The sequence below is a fragment of the Strigops habroptila genome, chromosome 5, assembly GCF_004027225.2.
Source record: "Strigops habroptila isolate Jane chromosome 5, bStrHab1.2.pri, whole genome shotgun sequence".
Lineage (NCBI taxonomy): Eukaryota > Metazoa > Chordata > Aves > Psittaciformes > Psittacidae > Strigops > Strigops habroptila.
The window spans coordinates 18,094,009-18,117,333 of NC_044281.2; the positions used below are offsets into that span (position 1 = coordinate 18,094,009).

Genomic DNA, 23,325 nt, shown 5'->3' on the forward strand with positions numbered 1-23,325 from the left:
TTTCTCAGTGCTTCGCCTGAAATCTCTGTGTAGGAAAAATGCTAACATTTTGACAAAATTAACCTCTGCTTTGGTTGGTATTAATCATACGATACAAAAAAGAAAAATCTGTGCTCAAGTGGATGAATCATTTCTATTTTGAACTAAAAAAGAAATTTGGTTATCTTAGAACTTCAGATTTATTGCTATTATGAATTATTTCAGATTGCCTTCAGAACTGTCCAAACATATTGTAACTTCCATGTTAGTAATGGTCACTTTTCACATTGACTGTATCCTAATGAAATATAAACTAAATTTGGATATTATTTTCTGACAGTGACATTTAATATGTTGAGCCATGAGGTTTAGGTTGTAGCTGAGAATATTTCACTGTTTTTAAACCAACTTAAACTATTATTTAATATACAGATTGTTTGCTCTAAAGGATAATTCACTGTGGAAATTACCTTTTAAGAGTAAATATCAAAGCTATTAGTCAATATCAAAGGTGAAATGCATCTCACTTCAGTGTGTTATTACTTAAAGGTATATAATTATATATTATTCATGTTTTCTAGGTATGCCCTTATATGTCAGCAATGTTTTTCTCACAATGGTATGGCATTGAAGGAGGAGTTTGAATACATAGGTAAGAGCTAATCTGTGGTAGACTGTTAGTTGCCTTATGTTTCATAACTAACATGCATCATACTTCATTCTGGTTGCAGTTAAGTACTTAACTGACACTGAAATGGCACTTCATATGGGAACAGTTTTATGATAACTTATTACTCTGTATCTTAAGATTCACTTCAAGACTTAGAGAAGTACTTTATTGCAACCTTCAGGCCAAGGATTTTATGTGTAGAAAACTATTCAGTAGAAATGAGCCTCCTCCAATACATCCCTGAGAATTGCTACTGGCTATGAATGGTTCTCAGAAGGGTTTTATATTGAGAAACTATCTGACATTAAAGTGTGCCTCTTTTACCAGAACTTAAACAAAATTTCACTTTGGCAAGAAGATGTTGGGGACGTATCGGAAAAGGAGCAGGAGCAAGCCCTAGGGGGCTATATGTGAATTTATGGCTGACAATAACTTAAGACAGACACAGCTCTTTATTGAACACAGATGTTTTATTTTGCTTCCTTTCTATCACAAGTGTAAGCCTGATGCTTAAGAAATGAGGGAATCTTAGATAAATCTCCTACTTTTTTTAATAAACATTTTGTTTTGCTTAATTTTATGAGTAAATGTACAGCACTGTAGGAATAAGATAAACATTTCCTATGGAACCAAAGAGATGTAGTCTATATGTCATCTTAGCTCCAAGTGAGTTCACAATTCAACTGTGCAAGAAATTGTCACTTCCCCTCCTTGTCTTGTGGGGGAAAGGAGGAAATACGCATTTGACTATTAAGTGGTATCCAGTACTTCTCCAGGATAAAACTGCCTTTTCTTAATGTGTAGACTGATATAATTTGAGCAGAATGCTCCTCAAAAAGCGGAGAGACATACCTTGCAGAATCCATAGCATCTACTTATTCAAGGGGTGAGTAAAGTGGAATCTTAGGGGGGGAACGTCATCTGCCAACTTAATTCTTCTGTAGGAAAGAATAGAAGAACACTATGTGGCAACGTCTGGTGGTGCTGAATCTTGTTCATTGTGGTCAAATCTTTTATAGTGGTGGGCAGTACTCTTAAGAGCAGCAGAGTTGAAAGCAAGCAGGTTTTTAAGAAGCAAATGTATGCTGAAGTTAAAAATTATGCTGTATGTACATGCTTCTGTAAATTTGGAGGTACTCTCAGGTGTTGATAGTCACTCAATTCTCTTTTTTAAAGTATTTCAGACAGTCAAAATATGGTATAGGAATGAAGGTGAAAAGTGAAATTAATCAGTGATGCTTTTGTGTAGCATTTAGGTGTGCCTACTGCTTTTTCCTGAATCCTGCAAGGAAAACTAGACCTCAGGCTCCACGACTTCCAGACTTCAGTTTTGAAAGAAAGCAGTCTACAGAATTGCGATCTGAAACTGGGCCTCCAGAACCTAAAGAAGGAAAGCCCCAGGAGACTCAACAGACAGAAGGTATGCGCTTATCTCACAAAGTTTACTCTTCAAATCTGGTGAAATCCCCCCCTGTCATCTAGCTTTTGGTTTGCATGAGCTTTTTGTAAAAATAACTGAAGAACTCAAGCACTGGAACAGGCCTCCTAGTGAGTTGGTCGATGCTCTGTGCCTGTCAGTGTTTGAGGCATTTGAACAACGCCCTTAACATGTTTTAACTTTGGGTCAGGCCTGATTTGGTCAGGCAGTTGGTCAAAGATCGTTGGTCCCTTCAAAATGAAATGGTCTAGTCTTAACTTCATAGTGGGTGCAGTTTGTATTTTTTCAATTCTTGTCCCTACTTTTAGCTTAGCTTGTTAATACTATTATCTTCTGTCCCGTACCCTTAAAATTTCTTCATAGGCATTTCTTCATTTGGCAATATGTCTCATGCAAATCATGGCATAACAAGTTTTTTCTATCTAATGTTACTGATGAACAGATAGAAAATACCACTGCAGATTACAGAAATAGTTAAGAAGGGAATATGTCCCAAAGTGGCTAACTTTCACTGTGTTCAGCAGGTCATTTGATTGAGGTGTGTTGGAATTTCTGCCTTTGTTCCTTTTGCTGTTTTCCTCAGGGCAGGAAAATCTAGTAAAACTGCCTTGTTTAATTTCAGGGAGTTCAAAGACAAATTGTCAATTTTAATTTAACGTAGTTCCTTTTGAGACGTTTTATAGTCTGCAGATACAGTAAGCATCTGGTGTACAGCCAACAGGAAGATGCAGTGTTTTAAAAGACTCCAGGAATTATAATTTCCAACCAGAGAAGCTCCAGTTAGATGTGCTATTGAGTATTTGATGGTATTTTACATTAGTTTAAACAGGAATCATAGGGGGAAGTTATTGAATAGCGTGTAGTCCCGAGATTCAGGCTAGAAGCACACCAACTGTGGGAAACTATCAAGAGCGCAACAGAAAGACTGTTTCTGCTTGATTAACAGGGAGTGCAAAATGGCATTGCCCTACAGTTTCTGGCATGAGAAGGCTGCATGAGACTGGTGGGGAAGTCATATCTAACTGTAGCCATCTCTGGATGTGGTCTGATGTGGGTGCATTATAGGGAAAACTTGACTGGTTTCTTTTCCTGTGGCATAGTGCACTTTCTTCATAAAAAGTACTATTACTAGCATGAAAGTAAGACTGGAATCAGATGCATGAAGCTAAGAGAATGCAAATTACATCTTTGCCCTCAAGTCATCTAATCATCTTTTCAGTGAGTGGAGAGTAGGCAAGTAGCTTCTTGGCTACTTTTAAAGTTAGAAGGTTCTTATAGAAAAGACGTAATTTGTTACTGGGGTCTTAAAACCTCTTATTTTCCTCTGTGTGAATCAAGCGCGGAAGCCCTTAAAGATGAATATGCAGCTTTTGGAGGTGGTTGCCTTTAGGGCTTCTGAGTATTATCCGTAACTGCAAGTTCTTAGAGGTTTTGGGAGAGGAGGGTCCTAATTAAACTGGTGTTATCATTGAAGGAAATCTTTATCAAACTATGCCTTTAATGGCCTTGAGCTGCCAAGTCAGTTTATAGATATTGCAAAAATGTAAAGTCTTAAGAATTAGTGTGAGATTTTTTCATTAGGCATTTGAGATGTAGGAGTGAAGATTCTGCAAAAATAACTTTCACTTTTTTGAAAGCAGAGTTTTACCAAGTATTTCGGGGTAAAAATAGGATGGGTTTATTGCAATAAATGTGATTTTACTGATTTACCTCTAATGCTGAAAATTACTTTTTTTTTGTTGATGTGGTCTTGTATTAATGTGCTGCTTTATTTAAAAACAATGACAAACCACTGTGGGGTTGGTTTCCCAGTTCTTTCTTCCTGCTAGGAAGTGAATGGCAAAATTTTTTGAAGAGGCGTAAAAAGTAACTGGTTTACTGACTTTTAGTTTTATCTGGCTTAAATATCTGATCTTTTATTCATTTCCAAGGTGGTATAAAAAATTCTGTCTTGATAATTACTAAGCAACCAGAAATGGAGTATATGTTAACATTTTACTTAAATAATATCTGAGAAATGTCTTCTTGATGTACAAGATGTATACCCTATCAATTTGTCACTGTGCGTTATCTGCCTGTGACTTGCCACAAGGTAGTCTCTCATGAATGAGAAAATAACATTTTCAGTAAATCACTTTTTTCATCAGAACCCTAATTTGAAACATAACTGCTTACATGGAGTCAGGCTTGATTAATAAATGAACATATTCCTCGATTGTATGTTTAAGGTATGAAGCTATCATTGAGGTATAGCTCTGGGGAAGGCTTTTGTTCATTACAGTAATACAACTGCTGTCATAGCAAGAGTAGAAAATATCTTCACTTACAGGTGTAGATAACCATTAAAAACAGGAAAGCAACTTCACCACAATGTTGACAACACCAGGAGATCCAACTCTTATCTGTAACTCATTTAAACCACAGTTATATAGCTCAAAGAAACTGCAAGTTAATGTGATATAGAAGTGCTATAAGCATTTTTTTTTACCAGTCAGCTACTTCTACTAATGAGTAGAGCATCAAGCTGAATCTCTTTTTCAGTTGTGTGATTGTGCAGTGACAAGCATGTTATGTGCAACTCCTGTGGATAAGAGATCTGAAGAATGGTTATGGAGAGTGCTGTTGGCACTGAACCTTGGATTTATTTTATTCCTCTGGAAATATGAGTTGTCAGATGTCAATCTGATGCAGATTATTGGGACAAATGTCATTCTTCCCTGTTCAGCAGAGTAACTTGGGAAATTTTAATACAAGAATGAAGCAATATACTTCAGTTCTCTTCTTACCTTTTTCTTAAATGGCTCAATCTTGAATTTTTTTTCACCAAAGGCTAGTCAGTTCTCTTGTGTACTTCTCTTAAAAGTATTAATGTTTGGATCGTACTGAAAAAGCCAACAGGAACCACTTTTATCCTCTTGATTAGTTTTGTCTTGCCTGTATTGGTACTGTTATGCTGCATTCTTCATTCAGGTGTAACATTTAGCAGTGTTTTGAAGGTTGAAAAAATTGATTGCTTCAGTATTTTGTGGTGAATATCTATCTGGTGCTGATGTTCAAAGGTCTTCATTAGTTGCCTCTGAACTTCCAATTTCACTGCAGTGGTCAGCACTTTATGGACAGCTTCCTGTGTTGTCTCTGGATTTTTGTGGAATTCCTTGACCATCTTAATGAAAAATTTTATGATGATTTAGTGCTCTGTCACTTTTAAGGACTCTTGGAATACAGCGACTTGCTAGTATGTTTGAAAGGACTTCTATTTAAAAGGCAAATACAGACACTTGGTTTGTTGTTCAGCAGAAGGATTCACAGTAATGCTGCAGGAATAGTGCCGCTTCAAGTGTATGCTTATTTGAGTTCTACCAAAAGTAGAACTTGGCTTTGGGCACGTGTTACAGGTAGAGCAGAAATTTCAACTAGGAATAAAACTGATTGAGGACAGAGACTAAAAAATAAGCTTGAGTATTTGTTCTGGTCTGGATGGTCTGAATGTAGTGGTTTTGTGGTGTGGTTTTGTGATTTTTTTTTTTTTTTTTTCGGGGTGTTGTGTGTGGTGTTTTTGGTGTGGGGTTTTTTTTTTTGGTTTTTTTTTTTTTTTTTTTTTTTTTTTTTGAGCTGGACTAGAGGCATTTTCAGTTTCGGAGATTTGGCTTGCCTTCTTACCAAATATGCTCTGCTTTTATAGGACAGCAGGAACCTGCTATATTTTTTTGTGAACCATTGTTGCTTTTCAAAGATGTGAGTTTCTGCCTGCTGTGCTCTTTACTTAGTTCAGCTACTGTGGCTAGAATTTAATGATTTCTCAAGCAGACATGGGTCAACTCATCCTGAGTTTAATGACTTGTTTACAAGTTCTTTTGGTTTAAAAATGCATTACATTTCCAGTCTACCACAGTTCAGTTTTGCTGAGCAACATAGTTTGCCTTTTTTTTGGTAGGACGTAAAGGATACAGGGAATCAAATCCTATGCTATGATTGCGCTGCTTTTTCAAAGGTTTCACATCAGCTTTCTGTGATATCAAAGCCATGAACAGAGACTACTGTGAAGCACATGTTCCTTAAAGATATCTCGGACACACTTTACTGTGTCAGTCTGCTCTAATGGGGAGCTGCAGTAGTGAAGAAAACTTGTCCCAAAGGTCTTGAAGTACAAGGCTTCAAAGTTGGAGTAACTATATTTTACTGCAGTTATTTTACACAAGTTTTTGTAGATTCCTGCATGACACATCTTTTACTTAATAGTGATGCAGTATCATGATTTCAGTGGTTATGTAGTGAAATACTCTCTGCAATAAGAAGAGGGGTGGCTGCCTACTTAAAAGGTAAAGTACATATGCTTTCTAAGTACTAAACATTAAGCAGGAGTATGGCGGGCGAGGGAGGGGTGGAAGGAACTGCTGTAGCCAGGAGCAGGCTTTTTAAAGTTGCATTGATAGAGCTCTTAAATTTGCCTCAAGCCAGTGTAGGGCTGTTTGTTGTTGAGATCATGTATGTATAGCTACATTCTCCAGTTTAATTATAGATTAATTATAATTGTCAAGGACACTAATTTTCTTTTGTTGTCTTTTTATGGTCAGAGCTTTCTCTTGTTAGCTACTGTTACAATAATTTAAATCATGCAATATTGTGATCAATTTGACTTTAGGCAAGCTTTCCATTAATTGGTGTATTTAAAATGGAATCACTATTTAAGTTTAATGAAGGTTTGTCATGTTTATAGTTGGAGTTAGTAGCACCACTTACTATGATTGCTCTGACTACTCATTTAAAGGACCTACTCTTTACTTCCTTATTACTTATCAGACCTAATTATTAGACCAAAATTTTCCTTGTAAGTTTGTTTTAACTGTATATTTTGAAGAGCTTCTTCACCCTTCTGGTGAAGGGAAAAATCTTATAATACCTGACATTTCTTTTTTCTTCGAGAAACAGTGTTTCCATGCCTTTTAGTAGAATATAAAAATGGAAGCAATGTCCTTCTCCTGTTCTTTTGCATATAGATAGTTAGAACTCAGTCAGATTTTCTCCTTTTCCTTAGAAGCTTCTGCTTGCTTCTGCTAGTGGCTGATTGTCCCCAGAGCTGTCCTCAAACATGTGGATGATCAGCATCCTCCTGATCTGACTGAATCGGTAGTCTCTTTACCTCGACCAGCCTGAGTCACTTCTGCAGATTGCTAAGCATTGTTCAGTTGAGGACTGAACCTCTGTAAATAAGTAATGGTTGGGCTATGCTACAAATGAGTTGAGAGGGCATGGATTTGTCTCTTCCTAACATCCTATACTTTATTTGACTCAAACCTGAACAGCAGCAATAAAGAAGGAATGTAACTCAAGTGTGGAGGGATTGTAGCAGGAAAAGACACAAACTTATTCATAGAATTTGAGGCTGAAGAAAAAATGCAGAGATGAGACAGAAAACTGACAGTTGAGTGATAAAGATTGAGCACAGGCTGGGATTGGATCAAGATGGAAATTGAAGAGCAGGAAGGGAGAGTGGGATGTTCGGGAAAGAAACTGGGAACATTAATTTGCTTGGGCAGAAATAGGGGGATTGACCATCTGACAGATGGGTCCAGAGAAGTTTTGGAACAAGAAGCCAGGGCAGGTGTTGAGCAGCCTGTGATTGAGAAAGCAGGGAAAGAAGCTGAATTGGGAGATAAGTTGGCTGCAAACTTGCTAAGGTAGAATATCAAGTCAGAGGAAGAAATGGAGAAGCTGAGCTCCACTGAGCAGTCTGGAATGGAGCCTGGAACTAGCTAGGTGGAACTGTGTGTGAAGAAGGGTTTTGAGTTCTTCGTGACAGATGGCAGTTGTACAGGTCTGCTGGGCAAGGGTGTGCAGCAGGAAATTTTGTCAATTTTGATCTCAGAAGCCAGAGCAATGGTTCTAAAACTTTCAACCCTGCCTGAATTCTGTGAATATCAGCTTGAAGCAATCCTATTACTTTCAGATACCCAACATGTTTTGATAAATATGAACAACTGTTCCTCAGGGGACGGTATTAGGACTGGTGCTGTTCAGCATCTTTGTTGGTGTCATGGACAGTGGGATTGAGTGCACCTTCAGAAGGTTTGCTGATGACACTAAGCTGTGTGGTGCATTCAACATGCTGGAGGGAAGGGATGCCATCCAGAGGGACCTGGGCAGACTTGAGGCGTGGGCCTGTGTGAACATCATGAAGCTCAACAAGGCCGAGTGCAGGGTCCTGCGCCAGGGTTGGGGCAATCCCAAGCACAAATACAGGCTGAGTGGAGAATGGAGTGAGAGCAGTCCTGAGGAGAAAGACTTGGGGGGGTGTTGGTTGACAAGAAGCTCAACATGACCCAGCAATGTGTGCTTGCAGCGCAGAAAGCCAACCATGTCCTGGGTTGCATCAAAACAAGCGAGACCAGCAGGTCAAGGGAGGTGATTCTCCCCTTCTACTCAAAAAGCTTTCTTAAACTGTAGAGGTTTCACTTGTGACTCTCTTGTTAGAAAAATAAAATAGGTTTTAGCAGTTGTGAACTTCTGTGCAGTGGCTGATCAAGACCTGTGTATGATTGCAAAATGTTGTTTTATTTGTTTTTTAAGAATATTAGCTACCTCTTCATTTCTGGAAGTGGTAATTTCATAATTTTTCTTTTCACAGAATCTGAAGAAGACACAGCTCAGATCGTTGAGACAAATGAGACAGATGATAAAGCACCAAGCGCTGAGCAGCTAAATGATAAGTTAGCTGAAGAGGCTGAAAAAGAAGAAGCAGAGAACGTTTCAACAACTGAAGACTCTATTTCAGAGTCTGTTTCAGCTGAACAAAGTGAAGAATCTTTAATGAAAACAGAATAAAGTACTTCAAGTGCCTTCTGTAGCTAGTTTTTAGCTTTGTTCATGCCTGTTGTTGCTATTCAGGTGAGCTTTTTTTAATGGTACAACTTAAAAATCTCGCTTGAGCTTAAACTGCCTCAACTGCCACAGTATGTCAAAGCTATGTCTAAAAATAGTTATTGTAAATAAAGCATGTGTCTTTAAATAAGTTAACACAGAATGTGTAGTTGGTTGAAGTCTAACAGTAGTAGCCATTGTTCAGTTTGCATATTTAAAAACTTAAAAGTATAAGCTTTGCTAAGGGTGACCTATAATTTGCCATCTCTTTAGCTGTCATGTGTAAAGAGCAATTACTGGCAGCAACTCGCCTAGTAAGTTTGGTTTAGTGAAATTAAGATAGATTTTTTTTTTTTTTTTAATGCTTCCCTCTTAAAATGAATTGAGTACATTTTAAATACACAGATGTTTACAAGCTAAAGTGTCACCCGACATTTGACTTAAGCGTATGAAAGTGTCATTACAATGTTGTTAATGGTATTCATTGTCTAACTTTTTGTCAGAATTCAGTTAAATAGCACTCGGATAAATGGAATCTCCTTTGGTATTTGCATTGCAAATGAACCGGAGGCACGTACATACAAAACTGTTTTGTGTTTACATAAAATATAGAAAGTCTCTGCACTTGATTGTACTTGAATACAAAGCACTATTTATACCTGTACAATAATGACAAGATATTTTTGTGCCTTTGTGTATTTTGTTAAAGAAAATAAAGACATCTAGCAGCAATGCTTGCTTTATGATTCCTGAAACTGAAGAGAATTTCTGTTCTGCTGTATGCAGCTATTCTACAGTTACTTTGTGGAAGTTCAGAAGGAATATGGTATCTTAAAAGGAGCATGTCTATATGTAGCTAAGGTGGCTTTGGTCGAATAGAAATAGGTCCCTGATCAATAGGGGAAGCTCATGTGCATTTGCCATAAACCTTTCTGAACTGTGCCTGAAGCCTGTTGATGCTATTTATTGTTATCATAGCAATGAATATTTGCTGCTGCATTACTGAAACTGTGCTTTTTTTTTTTTTTTATTATATCACTTTTAAAGCTAAGGAGACTTGTTATATGTTTCCTGTTAGATATAACAGTTGGGAACCTGGTTGAGAATTTTTCTTGTGCTCAGAGGTGAGGTACCTAAATCAGACTTTTGGTTTTTTGTTTTTTTTTTTTTCCTTTTTTTTTTTGTCCATTGTCTCAGTCCCAAAGTGAAGTGTTTTACAGTGTAAAGGCTGGAGACAGCTAAATCTTAGTAGCTGGAAAGCCTTCTACAAGAAAAACATGTTTCTAAATGTGACCTTAGTATCCATGTCTTTATATGAGGCATAATTATTATGTGAACAGCAGTGATTAATTTTCTTTTCCAAATATGTGCTTAATTTTCTGATACTTTGGGGTTAGTTTTGAAGCTCAACCCTTACATCAGTCAGAATCAAGTTTGGTGTGTATTTAGATAAATGAGGATTTTTTTTTTTTTTTTTTTTTCTGGTTCACTAACTAAATTGCAATTCATATTAATTAGTAATCTTAATAGACAGAATGTAGGCATGTGATTAAAGGAGTACTTGAAGGTGTTTGGCTATATTTATATAAACATTTAATAAGAACATCTTGTGACTATCTTAGTTGGGAATACAAAGAAAATAGCCCCTTTTCCAAACATGTCTTACTTTGTACCATGTACTTTTCTCATATGGTGATGGGGGAATGCATTGTTTAATATTTTAAGAGAATGTATTTTATATTCCAGAACTTCTTTAAAATAGAAATAATTTTGCTTGAAAGGTGACAAAGCTTACTCATTACTTGGTAAGACTTTCAGATGTTAATCTCTGCATTTTTTACCTCACTAATTTATCTGTTAAAAGGCTGATTTCTTTGGAGAAAAAAACATCATAGAATACTTGGGTAATTCAGCACAGTAGGTTTTTGGATGTCGTTACATTATAAGCACTAAATCTAAGTAAAATCTGTTATGATCCCTCGTGATATGAATGCATATATTACTGTTGCTTCAGAAGTTAAGATTACTCTAAGGCCCATATATTTTTTCCTTTAAAAAATGTGAATCTTAATGTCGGGCTTCTTGTAGAGTGATTAGGAATGTTAGTCCCTTCCCATGACAAGCAACCACTGAACTGTAATGCATATAATATCTATTGAATTGACTGAGAAAATCTGTTGATACTGGAGCTCTATATTGAAGTTTTTTCATTTCGCTAGAAGATGTCTATTTTCAGATATCCTGCTTTTGCCAAGGAAATTGGTGCTTCTTAGGTTGCGGGGATTCCAAATTCTTTTTGAAAAAGGAGTCAGTATCTGGTATGGGGTGGGATGTTATTTTTCCCAGCATTCTTAAATGTGACATTAGCAACTTGCTACAGTAGTGGTTGATACTTTGTTTAATATGTCACTGAAGGATCAAGTGGAGATAGTCTCATGCTCTGCCAGGGAGGAGGGAAAGCCGGGAGGAAGCAGAGACAGGACACCTGACCCAAACTAGCCAAAGGGGTATTCCATACCACAGCACGTCATGCCCAGTATATAAACCGGGGGGGGTTACCTGGAAGGCCCAGATCACTGCTTGGGTCGGGCTGGGTATCAGTCGGCGGGTGGTGAGCAATTGTATCCTCTCCCCTTGTTATTTCACTAATCATTATTATCATTGGTGGTAGCAGTAGTGGTTTGTATTATACCTTAGTAGCGGGACTGCTCTTATCTCAACCCGTGGGAGTTACATTCTTTTGATTCTCCTCCCCATCCCTCCAGGAGCGGAGGGAGGAAGAAGGGGGGGAGTGAGAGAGCGACTGTGTGGTTCTGAGTTACTGGCTGGGCTCAAACCACGACATCAAGCTAATGTGAAAACAATACATGTTAAAATCTGAAACTGTAGCTTTATGAGACCGAAGACTACCTAGAATTTTTGAGGAGGGGAAGAATTAAGTGAGATTAAAGCATATGATAGAGATTTCCTGAAAGACTTTCATACTAAAAAAACCTATCCAAGCAGTTGTTCCCATTAATTGCTTCAGAAGGCTCGAAAAAGATGTTAAGGATGTGCTGGGATTTCGGTAGAGAAACATCTATTTTTAACTTTCTAAATCTTCAGGGTTTTGAAGTAGCTATAGTAAATGAGGGTAGAGGGTTAATTAATCTGTAAGTGAATTCAGGCTCAGGGAGATATGAGGGTAATAATAGACTCTGGGCTTTCCTCAGTGTACAATAAGCATTCACGTTACTCCTGCCAACTATGAATGTTCCAGTCCTAATATGAAGGTGAGAAGAGGATTCTGTTTCTGCAGCAGTTGCTTCTTGGCTTCTGTCTACTGCAAGTGTGGCAATAGTAAAAGATGCCTGTCCACAGGAGTTGGATTGAAATCTAAATATACCTGTCAGTGAACAGCAGTAGCCACACTTAGCTATGTCTTTGTAACACCAAAAAACTTGGAAGCAGGAGTATGTAGAGCAAAGTGTACAGCAATTGTCAGTTATATTTAATCCAAATGCAGATTGACTCTGAAAAGATGAGAAGGAAGAAAGTAGAGGGAAAAAATATAACTTGCTATGGTTCTGTGTTTTGTTGTCTTCTGACTTCCTAGTAGGTTCTTGAATCATAATTTTTTCAAAAGCACTTAAAAGCCTGGTCTTGTGAAATCTCACTCTGAGTGATGTTACACAAGCCGCCTTTCTTTCTGTGGCCTGGATGAAAAGCAAAATTGAGTGGGGTAGTAAAGTAGTACTTGGCAAGCTTCTTGGTGATGTTCTTACTGCTTCTGAAATATTGTGAGAAGTTGTGGAGATCTCCTTTTATTCAAAAGTATTTTATATGTTAGGGGGGTATTATCTGGGCAATGTAAAATCTGCCACAAAAGACAAATGAGTGTTTGTCCTGGTTTTGGCTGTAGTGGAGTTAATTTTCTTCCTAGTAGCTGCTACAGTGCTGTGTTTTGGGTTTAGTGTGACAACAATGCTGATAACACGCCTATGTTGCTAAGTAATGCTTACTGTGATCAAGGACTTCTCAGCTCTGCCAGTGAGGAGGTGCACAAGAAGTTGGGAGGGAGCACAGGCAGGACAGCTGAGCCATAGTATCCAAAGGGGTATTCCATACCACAGAACATCATGCTCAGTATATAAACTGGGGGGAGTTGGCCAGAAACGACTAATCACTGCTCAGGGACGGGGTGGGTATCAGTAGGTGGCAAGCAGTTGTATTGTGCATCACTTTGTGTGTTTCTTGTTCATTACTCTTTTTCCTATTGTTATTATTATTTTACTTCAGTTATTCAATCCATGGCTTTAATCTTATGAATCTCCTCCATCCCACTGCAGGGGAGTGGGTGGCTATGTGGTACTTAATTGCCAGCTGGGGTTAAGCCACAGTAGTGTTCCAGTTCAAAATACACTGAAATGAGTCAGATGGTCAAGCTTAAGTTTTACTAAGAAGCCTACAGAACAGACAAATGAGGGAATGTTACTTCAAATTCTAATACTTACTATAAAGGAGAGCATAATTGATTACTTTTGGACATTTTGACAGAAATAGGTAATTTAGTGGAATCTTGGTATGAAGATGGCTTGTCTCCAAGCTGATCAGCCTACATGCAGGGAAAGGCAAACTATGATGTGGAAGCTGACAATTTATGGACTGGTCTAGAGGTTATCAAAATCGTATAACTAGAGATGTGTATGGTTGCCTTGAAGTCAAGAACACGATTGAGCCCCATGTGGTGTCTGAGTAGAAGCCAATGGAAAGATGAAAACAATAACAGAGTGAAATGGGTAGGGGAGGAAGAGTGGTTTTGTCCACCAGAACAAGGTCTCAATCAAAAGATAAAGAGGAGGAGAGCTTGGAAAGATTTTTCAGAAAGTGTAGCTGAACATGGCAGAACATAGCCCACGTTAATATCCTGTTCTTATGTCAGAAGTAAGCATGCAGTTGAAAATGAATCATGTTGGAGAAACTTTGTGTTTTAGAATTAATTCCAGAATAAGCAGAAGACAATAACTTGATAGAATAAGACTGTCTAGCTATTACTAGAGGTGATGGAACCAAAGTTTTTATCCTTTTTATTTAAACATAAAAACATAGAAATTCCCTTCTACTTTTAGGATTAGTGAAACTGTAGCAGTAATTAATTTTTATAACCTTATTAACCTGCAAAGGCTCGGAGAAACACTTATCTGGCGTGTAGTTCTGAACTTTGCAATATTTGTATACTAGTGGATCTGTGGTAATGGATGAACAGGCTACAGGAAATTGTTGTTCAGTAACCAAGTGTGCTATCAGAAACTTCAAAAGTCTTCATCTGCATGAAGTCTGAGTATATTCAGTACAAGAGGATGCATGTAAAGGAAGTTCTAAATAAGATGCTTCTGGAGTGAGGTTTTGTTAGTTCCTCTGCAATGAGGGAGACTGTCCGTGGGGCAAGGAATTGCCTCTCTGTGAATGTTTCACTGGAACAACAATGTTGAAGATTCATTTTGCATCTCTGGCAAATAATCATTTGAGCAGTTCACTGAGTGTTCTCAAGCAGAGTCTTTAGTTCCTCATTTCCTTCCATGTCTTGTGGGTTGTTTTTTTGCTTAATATCTCTAAGTTGTTTTTCCTGTCCAGTCACATGGTTAAAAGTTAGTGCCTCAGATCTCAGCATCTCATGTTTCAATTACTTTCATGAATTAATAAATGCAAACCTGTCCAGATTTCTGGTGTAGTGAGCCTCTGAAGTTTCACATATATATTTGTAATGTGTAGGAGACTATAGAAAACACATCCCTAATACAAACTAATTTTACAAAAGGCTACAAATACATTAAGTGCATAAACACTAGGAGGAAAGTCAGTTTTCCATGAATAAACTCAGACTGGAAGCTTGAAAGGTCCTAGTAAGCTGGATAAACAGCCTTGCAGTAGTTATTAGGTTTAAAGAGGAGTTTGAGGAGGCAATAGGCCCCCTGTGACCAGTGGCTTCTTTCTAATGGTGACTTTCCTGTTTTTGTTTAAGAATGCATTAAATGACTGGATCTGTGTGATAGTTCATGAAGGAGATTTTTGATAACCAAAGGGAAGTGTTTTCGAAACTGTTAATTACTGATCTGTGGCAGTGCTCATTTCTTCTAGGGTGTGGGCTTTAGGCAGAGTTCACAGGTCTCAAGTTTGTGAAGGTGAGGAATTACAATCGGCTCTTCTAATGGTACTGTTCCTATGGGGCTGGTTGGCATAGGGCCGTTGGCTTCCAGGTCTTGGTGCATAGTAATGCACCAAAGCTTCTGTAAGGGGACAAACTGTAACTTCCATCAGAAGTGTGTTATACTTGGGATTTTATCTGGAAGTCTGAAATTAAGTGTACTTCATGCTCTGGATTCTGGCTCTTTGGAGGAAAAGGATGGCATCCTGAGTAGGTGGGAATTTTTTTAGCAATTGGTGTTTGCACAACAAATAGAATAAGTTATAATAGCATGTAACAATAGCAACTGCTACCTTCCAGCATAAAAAAAAAAAAAAAAAAAAGAAAAAGAAAAAAGAAAAAGTTGAGTTGTCCCTTAAGATTGTGAGTCTTGAGGAATTTGACTTCTCTTCACCATTGCCTTTGATTTGCGAACCTCTCTGCAGCCCTGTCAGGTCGCATTCAATCTTTTCTCTGCAAGAATAAGACCTAGAGAAGTATATGATAGGCAGGATAGAGAGAAGGGGTTTAAAATGAAATGTATTGATTACACAATAATTTCCGGCCAAACCATGGGGTTTTGAGATTAAAGCAAACACTGTTAAGATTCTTGATAGATGAGCTAACTTGGCAAAATCTAAAGCACTGGATCATAATCCTTTCAAGGTTGCGCAAAATCAGTTTGATCATGACTTAATTTTTGCATGGAAGGGAGGGTCTTAACTGATTCTCGTAATACTAGTTATTTTTCACTGTAGTCACTGTGGGAATAAACCTACTTCAGGACTGTCTCTATACATATCTAGCATTGTACTGTATAGGATTCTCAGTAAACTAACGTTTTTCAGGAGGGCTTCATAAGCCTTTGCCACCGTGAAATCGTGTATTCTCCTTTATTATGTGACAAAAATAATTTGTAAAAGGGAAATTGCAACTGCCGGAGAGAAATACGTGCAGCAAAATCCTGAAATAATCAGATACAGGAGAAAACAAGGGGTGCAGATACTGGAGATTTGGCAATTTTGGGTGTTCAATTTGTAAATTCAAAGTCATCTCTAAATTTGTGACTTATATTGAAATAATTCTTTCTTTCTTTCTCTCTCTGTTTTGCTGCCTCAATGAAAATAGAGATGCTGGATTTGTAGAAAACTCCAGCAACAAAGACCTTCCAGCTCTCCTGAAATGAGCTGTCCTCTAATTCCTTGCATCGCTTCAAGGAGTTCTACTCAGTTGATGAAACTTAATTTGAAAAACATTTTACAAAACCAGCAAGAAAATTCATTTTAAGAGAACTATGTTAAATGATGCTTTAGAATAAGTGTGAAAGTTGGTATTTATTAAGGAATTTTGAATTTGTATTTTTTTGTATATTGAGCTTTTATTTAAGCAGCAGATCCTGTATACTTTTTGTTTAAGTTCTTATTATTGTAATAGCCTTGTTTTGTTGCATTAGTCAAGGGTATGTGTGTTTATGTACTATAAATGATATCTCTAATCAGAAGTATAATTTTAATTCTAGCTGTGGCCTTGACCAGTAGTTGCATCACTTGCAGTTGGAACTCTGTTAAGATCAATGGCAAAGACGTTAATTAGTGTGAATTCTCAGGGTCTAATAGAGTTCATGAAATGTCTGTCTTAGCTTTTCTGCTTGTAATTGAAAAAATATTTAAACTTGTGCTCCCCTTTTGAAATCTAGTATTTTACCAAATGAAGCAGATTTAAGAGTGTGAAATTAAAATATATAGTTTGTTGTTTGAATATATGATTCCTTTGCTGTGTATGTAACTTCGTGAGGAAAAACCTGATTCTGAAAAAGCTGTTGTCTGATCTGGATTATGATGATGGCTGGGGTAAGAGTCATGTTGCTCTTTGTTGCAACATGTTGTGTGGTAATGATTTATGGTTTTGAGGTGGTAATTCTGTTTAGTAGTTCCTTTGGTGCTGGCTGTACTCAATCAACTTGGACTTCATATATTCTTTTTTCATAAAGGACCTTATATGTTACCAAAGCAAGGATGAGGGTGCCTCAGTTTCTTCAGTGCAGCCTGTGCCCTGCCTGGTTGGACTAGCATATGTAGGAAAAGAAAGTTGCTCAAGGTTGAATAGGTTCTGATAAGACTCATTTATCTGTGCTACAACCAATTGCGAGAACTCCTGGCATGAACAGCCAACTACCCACCCTCAAAGGTCAGCCTGGCATACAGCTGCAAAATTGTGTGTGTGCACTGAAGTAAAGGCATGGAAAACCTGCATTGGCTCAGTAGAAAAAAAAGTGTGACAACTTCAGAGGGGACTGTGGAATTGTGGAGATGCTGACTTTGGCCTGCAATTCCATAGGCACTTCAGGGTGGGTATTACAGGTTTTATTGTATCTAAATGGTGATTTATGTCCTTATTCCTGCATTATTGTCCACAAGGTACTGCCCTGTGTCACAGCCCTCTATCACCTAATTTTTTCAGACTGTTTCATTTTCATTAGTACAGCTGCTTTAGCTTGTGATCGGTGTACTGCACCTCATTGATAATCTAAGAGGGTATTAGACGCACAGAAGTGACGTCTAACCCCGTCAGTCTGGCTTGATTGACCCCTCAGCTTCCAAAACACGGGTTCGTTTTTTTAAAACCCAGGTTAGTCTCACATCCATTTTCACACACATTCTGGGCAGTTTAAAGGTTGGTCAGAATCGAATATTGCTCTTTCAAATTTGATAATGTATGAGTACAGAACTGTGACCTTTGATACATAGTAATACATCAACATGACACGAGCAGTAAGTGCAGCAATTACCTTTTCTACACTTGAGATTGTGTTCTAGCTCTCATCTTGTAAGCAATTATTTCAGGAAAAAAAGGATGCCTCTAAGTTAAATATAATTTGCAAATAGTGTAAATGCAGAAATTAATCTTTGGGGACCTTTTGATTTACAGGTAAATGTTTTCAAATGAATCTTGGCTTTTAAATTAACATTGGTTCAGTGGTAGAAAGGAGTCTTGTGCCACTGGCTTATTTCGCAATACTTTTTTCTGAAAGAGTTTCTTTAACCCTTTTTGTTGTGTTCTAATGTAATCTTAAGTTTCATAATCTGATTTATGGCTGAAACCTGATCCTGCAAGCAGTGGGCACGTCTCTGCATTCACGTTGCTCCTGTGATGATACTCGTAAAGAGTTGTTTACGTGCATGATGATAATGCAAGTTTACATGCTTTTAAATGCCTTTCAGAACATATGAGAGCATCTTAGACTTGCACCACACATTGATTTAAAGGTTGTTTTAGCTGCTCCAGTAATGTTTCATCTTTTTCCTGAGCAGATCAAGATACATTTGATTTAGTTTCGAAGTCCTCTTTCTCACCTGTTGTTATAAATTATTTGGATAATGATAGTGCACAACCACTGCCTGGTAGGCACTATAAAACCACAAATCAATACTCCTTGCCAAAGAGCATAAAGCCTTGAGGGGACTGATAGCAGTTGCAGCTTCTGTTCTGTGGACTAAAAATCAGAATAAAATTACTGTGTCATTCTGAGCAAGCAATTGAATAACCATTGAATGGTGACTTTCTGTCAATGCTGTCTGTCATGACCAAAACTCGAAGGAATAATGTAAAGTAGAACTTCTTGTTCTTCTAAAACATCTGCTTCCTCAGCAGCGGAGCACTGAGCAGTGTTAGTGTGCTGGAGTAAGGCACTGAACTTCAATTCAGGAACTGGGAAAATGCTTACTTTGTTCTATATTGAGGTGAAATCAACACCTTTTGGAATGGTTTTCTTTAAGCTGTCAAAAATCTGAACCCCTAGTCCCCAGCAATATTTGGCTGTACTGGGACCCCTGGCACAGGAGGCAGCTGACCCAAGCGACTGATGAGGAATAGAGACTGAATGGAGCCTGTCTCTCCCAAATCTGCTGTGAGCAGAAGGGCAAGTACTTTCTGTTTCAAGCTCCTGGCTGTGGAGATTGCTCACTTGCTGTACATACACACTAGTTATAGATTGATAATAAACCTAAAGCCTTTCCTAATGCAAGTTTCATGGAAGGGTTTCTAACAGATTTTCTTACTTTTTTTTACTAGCAACAGTTATAAAATTCTTGACTATCTATGGTGGTGTTTGTGAGGAAAAGCAAAACAAATACATTAGATCATCACATAAATTACTCCTAATCAAGCTCTTGGCCATAAAAACTATCTTGCAAAACCACAAAGAAGGTGTTGCCTAGGGAAATTGCGCAAACATGTTTCCATGCTGTTTCTTGCTGCTTTCAACCTGTGCCACATTAGGGCACTTGGGCCCTTAACTCCTTTGAAATAATAAAACCCCACCTCAAGCTTTTTTGCATACTTCCATTAAGTTTTATATGTTAACAATACTGACTTATTTGGGGAAAAATAGTCAACCTACTTTCGTGCAGTGTTTTCCATGTAAATAGTGTGTCTATGGAAATTGTGAGTCTATGCTGCTGACTTAGCAGGTGAAGGTGGTTAACAACAGCTCAGTGTGGAAGTTTTTCAACTGGGGCTCTGTGTCTCTAGGAAGTTCCTTACAGTGAAAGGATGCCCTCATGCAGGCAGGTGACTCCATTGGTAAAGAAGTGCTACAAGTAACGACAGCAAAATGGTGGCACCGCTGTGTCATTTCATGTCGGTATTTGTTGAAGATTGTTTGTTCATGCTGAATTTATTGCTTCTGGTAGCAAATTCAGCATCTAATTCTCTGTGTTGTACATTATTAACCATTTTTTAAAGAACTGGCAACACTGGTATTCCCCACCAGTAGAATCCTTTTTATAATATTTGGAAAACATTTCCATTCTCTCATATTTTAAAGAAGGGAGTGAAAGTAATATTTTTCCCCAGTACTGCAGCAGTATGACTAGAATTATTTATTTTTAAAAAATGCTAGGGTGTTTGTTCCATCTATTTGGCTACATCTGTACGTTGCTGGGGTTTTTTTAAAGAGATGATGAATGATGGTCTGGTTGCAGAATGTATTTTCTTTTGAAGGCTTATCTTAAAACTTTACTGCTTTGCAGTGGTGAAACCCTTCTGGAAGGGGTTTGGTGGATTATTGAAAAAATGGTGGGCAGCTGAAATTTAGGGAAACAATGGAAAGTACTTGACTAAGACTATGTGCAACTTTATGTGAATACTGATATATTATAATAAGGCGTTATGTTCATCTAGTCATGAAGTCTGATCTATTTGATTTTAAAATCTCAGATTGCGTTATGAGTAAGTGTAATGATTCTGAGAGCTGGAATATTGTTAGCCATTGTGAACAGTACTGAAGGAGTCTCAGGATGTATAATGTGATAGATGCAATTTTGTTTGATTTTTTTTTTTTTTTTTTCCCAAGGCCAATTTAATTTTGATTTATTTGCCTCATTAACCCAAGGATTCAGAAAATTGAATGCCACCTGAGTGAGGTATTATTAACACTAGTGAAATATCTTCAGAATCGTTCCATGCTTATAAATTGGTCTTTTGAAAGCATTTTAAAAGCATAATGATACTGTAGTGAAAATGTACAGCGTCATTTAAAAATTGCAAGATGCTTATTTGATTTCTGAAATAAGACTTGGTCACCTGACTTAAATATATACTGATCTATTATTTATGCTTTGAAAATGGAGCTGATAAAAAGCATAAGTGTTCTTGATATTATATTTTGTCATATCTAGCTAAAAAGATTGAAATCCAGAGAAACAATTTTCTGAAGAAATGAAATAGTATGCCCTCCTGAACCCCTGGGGAAAATAGCCTCTCTGTTTGCTCAGAATATGAAGCAGTAAAACAGTATAAGTAAAACAGACAGCCCATGTCACATTCCTATTTGTACGGTCTGGAATGATGTTTTAAAAACATTTTCTAGTTATTTTTGATAAATAAATGGTGCAAATAACATCTGCAAACCAACCCTGCTGATGTAAGATTTTTCAGATCAGATTTGTTTGTCAGTGAAAGTTCAGAAAATTGCTTTGCAAAACTAAAGTTGTATAACTCCCCAAAATACGCATAACAAATGTGCAAGAATAAATCTTGCTCTCCTTTTGCCTTCCCTCAAAGAAACTGATGCTGATTCTCCATTATCTTTGCTTCTGGGCTCAGAAGGTAGCTTGATAAAATTATCAAACATCAAAAAGCTCAATTGCTAAACACAGACATGTTTATAAGGCATTAAATAGTTGAATGCCCCACTCACGTTGACAGTGGGGCATCCAGCTACCCTTTTGGGTAAACCCTTGAGATTTCCTCCTGAGCCACTGGTGTCCCACTGAAAACTAAGCTTAAGGGTCGTAAGAACCTTTCATGGGTGATGCACCTATGGTCAGGGCATATAAAGTATGCGTGTTGCCTGGCTGTTGCTTTCTGCAGGTTCTGCCATAGCCTGGCACACTGAGGATGAAGGTTGTGGCTTACTGAGGCACAATCTCCAGTGTAAGGATGCAGATGGAAAAAGATTCCCTGGGCAGCAGGGTTAAGAAATCTGATGTCATGGCTCTACAAATGCCCTGTTGCTTAAGACTAGCCAAGGAAGTGTGTTTCTGTACATGTCCCAAAACTTTGCTTGTCGAGGCAGTGGGTTTTTAGCTGCATTTGAGGCGTGTATGTCTTCAAGGCTCTTTTGTTATGCTTCAGACTTCTGTTCTTCACGGAGTTGGTTAAAACTGATTTTAATAATGTTTTTGTAAGGATTCTCCATCAGTAGACTCTTTAGGCTAAGATGTACTCATCCACAGAGTACAAGACGTACCAATTTTCTAAATATGTATGTGTTTAATAATGACCAAAAAAAAGCTTTGCTTTTATTTTTCAGCCTTTATGAATATAATAATTTAATAAACTCTTCCCTCTGTGCTTATACAACACTGGAATATTACCTTTTATTTTATTTTAATATCTAAACAAGAAATGGGGTTTACTAGTCTTACAGCATGTGAGTGGATCTCTGTTAGTTCAATGAAAATAGTCTTGGATGGGGAGTTTTTGTCAGGGTCAGGGCTAGAATTCTAGGTAAGTTATTTTATGTATTACGGTTGTATGTGTTCACTGTTGTATATAATGATGGTGCTGATAACTGAGAACATGACACTGAATAATCAGAATGCATACTTCTGTACAGCAAATATAAGAAGGAATGGACATGGTAATATTAAGTCTTAAAACTTCAAGCATTACTAATCCATCCAAGATTCATTTCAGGTTTCTCTTTGGCAAAAGGCTCAAGTGCTTCAATATGTCATGATTTGTCCACCAGTAATTTTTCATTGCATAATGTCCTTGTCATCAACTACAGCCATGAGGGGAAATCACCATGATTTTATTGAACCTGACTTTATTGCATCATTTATTTCCTCACAAATCTTGTTCTAATGTGGTATTTGTCCAAGTAGTTATGAACTGAATTACTTGTTTAGCATTTTTGATGAAGCAGTTAATGGTGTTTCTGTAATGTTTAGTTGAAAGTTTCTTGGTCATGGACAGTAGGTGTCATTTTCTGTGGAAGGTAGGCCAGGAGATCTTAGAGAGAAAAGGCACTTTCAGTTGTTTCCTTATTGTCTCTTATGGTGAAAGTACGCTACAACTGCAAGTAAATGATTTTTTACCTATTACTTACTGGAGTTCCAAGGAGTGTTTCTAGAAAACTTAATTGAACGAATATGTTTTCACTGAATGAAAAAATAGTGTGTGTGTAACAGGAAAAGAACCAGGCACCAAACCTCTCCCCTGTCCCCCCTCCCCCAGTCTTTGGGCTACTTCCACCCAGGTAGATGGAACATGGTGAATATAGAGGTATGTGGTTCTTTTCCTGGAAGCACTTCATTTTGGGGCAGGGTGTCCTCTGGGATTTGAGCTAACCATTGCAGAACATGTCACTTTTCCATCACTTCCGACAGGAGCTTGGCTGTACTTGAGAGTCAAGTTCCAGTTATGATTAATAAAGAGTTAATAAGCTATCTGTAAGATAAATTATACTAGAAAGGTGATATGCATTCTTAGAAGCAATAGCAGTCATCAACTCTGTAGCCAAAACCACTACTAAGACTTGATTAATTTATTGAAGTGTCTATCAATAATATTTATAAACTCTTACGTACAGTCTGACCTATACTTAATCCCAGATTAAGTATACTTAGTGGCTCAAGTAACAGGGAGAGGAACTACAAATGGTTAAAGAGCTGGGTGGCAATGGTGAATCTACAAAGGGTTTTGGTGGTC

The 23,325-nt window shown here is 37.6% G+C and overlaps 1 protein-coding gene across 5 annotated transcripts in view; it reads left to right on the forward strand.

Moving 5' to 3' along the window:
- The window catches only part of LNPK (lunapark, ER junction formation factor), a 42,441-nt gene extending 32,764 nt beyond the window's left edge, over positions 1-9,677 (forward strand). For 4 of the 5 annotated variants that reach the window (XM_030488713.1, XM_030488717.1, XM_030488716.1 and 1 more), the window contains exons 11-13: positions 561-631; positions 1,899-2,069; positions 8,713-9,677. In XM_030488713.1, coding sequence (XP_030344573.1) covers positions 561-631; positions 1,899-2,069; positions 8,713-8,909 — 439 coding nt within the window. In that variant the 3' untranslated portion in view covers positions 8,910-9,677. Of the gene's footprint in view, positions 1-560; positions 632-1,893; positions 2,070-8,712 lie in introns of all 5 variants that reach the window. The other variant, XM_030488715.1, reaches the window with a different exon arrangement.
- Positions 9,678-23,325: the final 13,648 nt, after the last annotated feature.